This window comes from the organism of the source record quoted next, assembly GCF_019968985.1.
Source record: "MAG: Porospora cf. gigantea B chromosome Unknown PgB_NODE_1524_length_5605_cov_137.883, whole genome shotgun sequence".
Classification (NCBI taxonomy): Eukaryota; Apicomplexa; class Conoidasida; order Eugregarinorida; family Porosporidae; genus Porospora; species Porospora cf. gigantea B.
In genome coordinates, this window is record NW_027178694.1 from 376 (window position 1) to 5,605 (window position 5,230).

General features: G+C 52.9%; 3 protein-coding genes across 6 annotated transcripts; 2 read left to right on the top strand and 1 right to left on the bottom strand.

The window, feature by feature from the left end:
* Window positions 1-375: 375 nt before the first annotated feature.
* On the top strand, window positions 376-2,286 carry KVP17_000122 (uncharacterized protein; the record flags this gene model as incomplete). 2 transcript variants are annotated; one of them, XM_068517009.1, is made up of 1 exon in its annotated part: window positions 376-2,286. In XM_068517009.1, one exon carries the CDS (start codon window positions 376-378, stop codon window positions 2,284-2,286), a length of 1,911 nt encoding a protein of 636 aa, XP_068378394.1. The 2 variants fall into 2 exon arrangements, with proteins under 2 accessions (XP_068378394.1, XP_068378393.1); XM_068517008.1 differs by having other exon boundaries at window positions 415-2,286.
* Window positions 2,287-2,792: 506 nt separating this feature from the next.
* On the top strand, window positions 2,793-4,107 carry KVP17_000120 (uncharacterized protein; the record flags this gene model as incomplete). Of its 3 annotated transcripts, XM_068516992.1 has the most annotated exons (4): window positions 2,793-2,855; window positions 2,881-3,382; window positions 3,412-3,853; window positions 3,882-4,107. In XM_068516992.1, 4 exons carry the CDS (start codon window positions 2,793-2,795, stop codon window positions 4,105-4,107), a joined length of 1,233 nt encoding a protein of 410 aa, XP_068378391.1. The 3 variants fall into 3 exon arrangements, with proteins under 3 accessions (XP_068378391.1, XP_068378390.1, XP_068378389.1); XM_068516991.1 differs by lacking the exons at window positions 2,793-2,855; window positions 2,881-3,382; window positions 3,882-4,107 and having other exon boundaries at window positions 3,426-3,857; XM_068516990.1 differs by lacking the exons at window positions 2,793-2,855; window positions 2,881-3,382; window positions 3,412-3,853 and having other exon boundaries at window positions 3,913-4,107.
* A 37-nt stretch (window positions 4,108-4,144) lies between these two features.
* Window positions 4,145-5,107, bottom strand: KVP17_000121 (uncharacterized protein; the record flags this gene model as incomplete). The annotated part of the gene is made up of 1 exon (XM_068516999.1): window positions 4,145-5,107. One exon carries the CDS (start codon window positions 5,105-5,107, stop codon window positions 4,145-4,147), a length of 963 nt encoding a protein of 320 aa, XP_068378392.1.
* Window positions 5,108-5,230: the final 123 nt, after the last annotated feature.

Below are 5,230 nucleotides of genomic sequence, written 5' to 3' on the forward strand. Positions count from 1 at the left end.
CAATGCCGACTCTTCCCACAACAAGGATCCCTCCTACTCATCAGACGACCTACACAAGGATCCCACCTACTCCTTCTCCCACAACCTCCTCTATATCTACGATCGACTCGACTCCGGCCTCTGAATCCACTGATGATTGTGGCGACGGCTGCCACTGCCACTGCAAGGGTTCTGGTTGCGGCTGTGCCGAAGTCGAGCTTGTCGTAAGAGAGACTCCGAAGCATCTGGAGCTGGTCATTGAGAATTAATTACAATTTTAAGTCCTGTTAAAGGTGTTTTTTTATTGAGTTCCGATAATATTATTTACGGAGCTGTCTGAGATTTGTTTACACAAATACGTTGCCGTCAGTTCAAGATCATGTGGTATGTTTCTGAATGATGGATAACTCCCAAGTAATACAGAGAAACAAATTAATGAGAAATTTGATCAACCATGCTATATTGGCCACCGTCTTCGCGAAGCCATTTGCGTACAACGACGTCCTAGACCGATGTCTGGATGCTGAGGTATCCAGTAGTATAAGCTGTCCCAGCGATATGCGTTGCATCATTGATGGACGTGGGGCGCGTGCTGCTCCTAGCGTTGCGGAGTGCTGTAGCCAGGCGAGTGATGTGGGGGGTTGTATCGAGAATTCGATGGGATCGAGCGAGGCGCGAGAGAGGCATCTGATTGCCAGTTCAGTGCCTTTATGCGACGTCACATTCGATGTAATGCAGGTCCAGGACACCACCAATTCATTCATAGACGTGGTGAATTACATGAAGGGGAACATGACATCTCTGGTGGACTCGATTATCTCTGAGTATCCGACGTCCCGCTACGGCCTCACCAGCTTTGCTGACAAGACCCTTCCCTGGCTTGGATGGGGATGGGGTGATGTGGAGTGGAACTTGATCAAGGATTCCTGCTATGAGATGCAACAGCCTCTGACCACGGAATCGCGTCTCATTCAGCAGAGTATCCAGAACATCAGGATTTCCGGGGGGAACGATCCGGAGGAGAACGCTTTTGACGCCCTTCTTCAGACCGTCGTACGCCCCTCTGTTGGCTGGAGGACTGAGACTTTTGACGGCTTGAAGGCTGTTATCAGAGCAGCCTTTGTGGTGACGGACGCCCCGTCCCACGTTGCAGGTAACGCTGCGGAGTGGATAGGTTACTGGAACGAAAACTGGGGCATGGACAGCACCCTCGACCCGAGCTGGGACTTGTTCCCCACTGGGTACCCTCCTCAGTTTTCGTACCACCAGCAGTGCAAGGGTGACATTCAGTCGGCGTACAAGAGGCTGGGGCCTATGATTCGCTCTGGTACCGTCGCTGAAGGCGATCGGGAACTCGCCCAAGATGTACTGGACAAGTGCAACCCCATTGCGTTTCCTGAGCCGGTGCCCCATCACGGAGGGATCACCTCCAACTTGGATTGCACTGCTCTCGACTATCCATCAGTGGAACAGGTTGTAGAGCAGCTCATGGCACACCAGGTCAACCCTGTGGTCCTCGTACCGAGTGATACCTACACAGGAAGCCTCGCGTGGTACAAGTGGCTGGGATACTGTAAGAAGGCCTCCACTGAGGCGGATTGCGTTGTTGAGTATTACAAGGAACAGTTCGGCAAGTATCCAGATCTGAACTTCATTGTCGCCAAGATGGATGGCGCTGAGCATCTTGCAGAACTGATTCTGGACTATCTTGGCAGCCTTAAAGACGATCTCTGCGACAAGTACCACCCTGATCAATGGCCCACTGTGGAACCCATTACACCCGTACCCACTGAGAATCCAGACAAATGCATCGTCAACTTCGAAAGCAAATGCGGAAGCTGTGAAGAGGTGGCCGGCTCTTGGGAGCTGACTGACGGTCTCTGGGTCTGCTACGTCAATGGTGAGCCGATCGCCTCTGTGGCCTACAATTGCACCGCTGATGAGATCCAATGTTGCACTAATGCTGTGAACTCTGGACTCTTCGGAGGGGTTCTGAACGTCAGCGCTATTGACGACTGTGCAGCGGTGTCGAAAGCAACCACTGTGCCGCCGACGATAACGACCACTGTGCCGTCTTCCGCGGCTGTACCTGTGACCTCCACTTTTACCCCAACCACTCCACCCGTGACCACCACTTTTACCCCAACCACTCTACCTGTGATCACCACTATTACCCCAACCACTCTACCGGTGAGCACGTCTCAACTGACTGTTACAACTCCATCCACAACGACCTCTACCTCAGTAGAGGTAGTCGCCGAAGGTGTAGACGAAACAGTAAGCACCCGACATCTCCACATCAGATGATACAAGTCCCTCCAACAATTCTCATTCCGTCTCCCCTCACAACCATCGACTCGATCAAGAGAGGATTGCCTAGCGCGCGACCTCCGCCAAGCACTTCTGCAACCACTGTCGCCTCAACTTCAATACTGAAATCTTCCCCCTTAACAGTTTCTGCTACTCTACCGCACTCTGTAATCACCGATGCTGACGAGAAATGCCACTGCTGCAGGTCGGGTCCCTGTCGGGATAGCTGCGACCACTGCAAGGGTTCTGGTTGCGATTGTGCCGAAGTTGAACTCATCGTAAGGGAAACTCCGAAGCACCTGGAACTAGTCATTGAGAACTAGTCTTTAATGTTAAATGCGGTGGACTGATAAAAGATTTTAATGCTGATGTGATATGCTGGTGAACCCGCTTCCTGGTATCCCTTCCACGAATCTTCTAGGACTGTCGTTCTGGATGGGTGACTATCTCAGATACGTGAGTATCCAGCCACGGCCTCATGAAATTGCAGTAATCAGTCACGGATGGTGGGACTGCTCCCTTTCTGGCTGGCAGCCGCCTCAGAAGCCAAGCGCTGGATGGGTTTTGTGAGGGGCGTTGAGTTGTCCACAGTCGGTGAGCTCTAAGTTCGGGTACCAGTTAGCGGATGATCTCTGCCTGCAGATCCCCATGGCCACGACGGCTAAGATACGCACCGAAACAGTCATTAACTCCGCTGGAGACAATTCTGCACTGGTGATCAATAAAGCGTCAGAACTTGGCACGCCTCTGGACCCCTCGGAGACGAGGTGCCAACGGCTGAACTCCACCGCCATCGTAAGGGAAAGGCTGATGGGCTTCGGACAGGACGCTGTTGCCTCTTATAAGCTCGAGGTGCTACTGCATCCGGAGTGGGCCGACACCATGCTGGCCGTTTCCATTCTGCATTGCGGCGGCCGAGCAGACGCAATGTATTCAGTGGAGGCCACGTCACCCACATCATTGAGTCACTTGATGTGTGGTGAAAGGGGAGTTTTGGGGTTCTCTGCGACTGGTGCTTTGTTGGGGATCGTCGCTGCTGTCGGACTCTGGCCATTGAACCAGTATATGAGGCAATCTCGTCGAGAGAACGCCAGTGAGCCAACCAGCACCTGGCGAACGCAGCTGTCACCGCCGTCATGCTCTCGTGTGCGTGTGCCTGTCTATCTAGTGTCATATTCTTCCTGTTTGTGACGTCCTACATCTACGACGGGCAGGGATTTGTTTCGCTGAAGCTGCTGTCAATGATCCTGGAGGTTTTCGCCACCTCGCTCTTGACGATTGGAAGCTGTCAGCTACTCTGGACCCGGGTCAACTCCGACGCTGAGCCCACGTTCCCTGTGGCCTTCATTGCATTCGTGACGGCACATTTAGCCTTCGCGTTACTGGCGGGGCTCTCCGAGACTCATATCTTCGTGTACACCAAGTTGGAACGTGGGGCTTGGGCCAACGCTTATCTCCTACTGCGAGTCGCCTGCGCTGCGTACGTGTATAAAACAACGATCATGCTGAGCTCTATGGATTCGGATGGACCCAACAGGTTTGTTCTTGTGAGCGTCGGCCTGATGTGAGACCTGCAGGGGTTCAGAATTCAGTACGGCCACTTGGCTGCTGGTTTTGCCTCTGATGATATTCTACGGTAACGGTGCCACCGACCTCTGGATTGCGTTTGTGGCCGGAGTTGCAACAGTTGCTGGGTCCTATTCCGTTTCATACCTGACTGTACACAGCCAAGAACCGCTGAAGCCGCCAACAGCGATTCCAGGCCCCTTCACCATCGCGCACAGCAACGAAGCGGAGCACCCCTACGTAGATCTGTAATCGCTGGATACACGTGGAGACGAGAAGCCTTCTGCAGTCACACGCCCGCAGTCATTAGATCCATGAAATCGCGTAAACAGATCTTCGCGTCGTCAGTGCTGGCGACCTCGCCGAAAATCTCGTTCATGTCTTCCTCGGAGTATCCACAGTTGGCTGCGTTCATTGCTAATCGTAGAGAGTTGGTGTCGATGAATCCTTTGCCTTCGGGGTCAAACTTCTGGAAAAGCTCTTCACATCTCCTCTTGTAGAGCTCCGAGCGTTTGGTTTCCTTGGTGTCCGTGACCGCGGCGAGGAAGGCGTCGTAACTAATGCGACCCTGGCCTGTGGTGTCCAGAGAGTAGGCAATGCGCTTCACATCCTGCTTGTTCACACTCAAGCCCTTGTGAGACATCACCTGGTAGAGTTCATCAGCGCTGATCAAGCCGTCCTGGTCACGATCCAAAGCGATGAAGGCCTGTTTCAACGTCTTCAGGTCATCATCAGAGAGCTGCACGGCCAACAACAGCAAGAAAGCCTGACGTAGTTTCTGGTCTTTCGACCGCTTCTCCCAGTCCTTCAAGTTCTCCAGCACACTCGTCGTCACCTTTGACATACCACACCGTTGGTCGTCTGCTATCTGCAACCAAGGTTCCATCAGCAGGACCTCCGCATCAGGCCGCCTGCTGGGATCCTTTCGCAGCATTCTCTTCACCATACTCTTCACCTCACGGGGATGGTTTGCCCACTCCTCCAGGTCATAGCGGGGCTCCTCAGTTAAAATCCGGTTCTTTACGTCCCTCTCGGTGTCACCTGCCAGGTGGAAGGGGTGTCGTCCAGTGCACAGGAGATACAGGATAATTCCGAGAGAGAAAACGTCGCACTTCTGATCGTAATCGCCTTTGATGACCTCAGGAGCCATATAGTTAGCCGTTCCCGCTTCATCCATTACACGCCGTTTTGGATTATTCTTGTGACTCTTCTGATTAATCTTGGGGAACAACTTCGCCATCAACGTGCTCATGGCAGAGAATTGTCTGGAAACACTCTCTGTATAGACGTACTTGGCCTGCTTCAACAAGTCATCCTGGTGGCAGGCCAGGCCAAAATCAATGATCTTCAGGTCGCTGTAGACGTCCTCACTCAC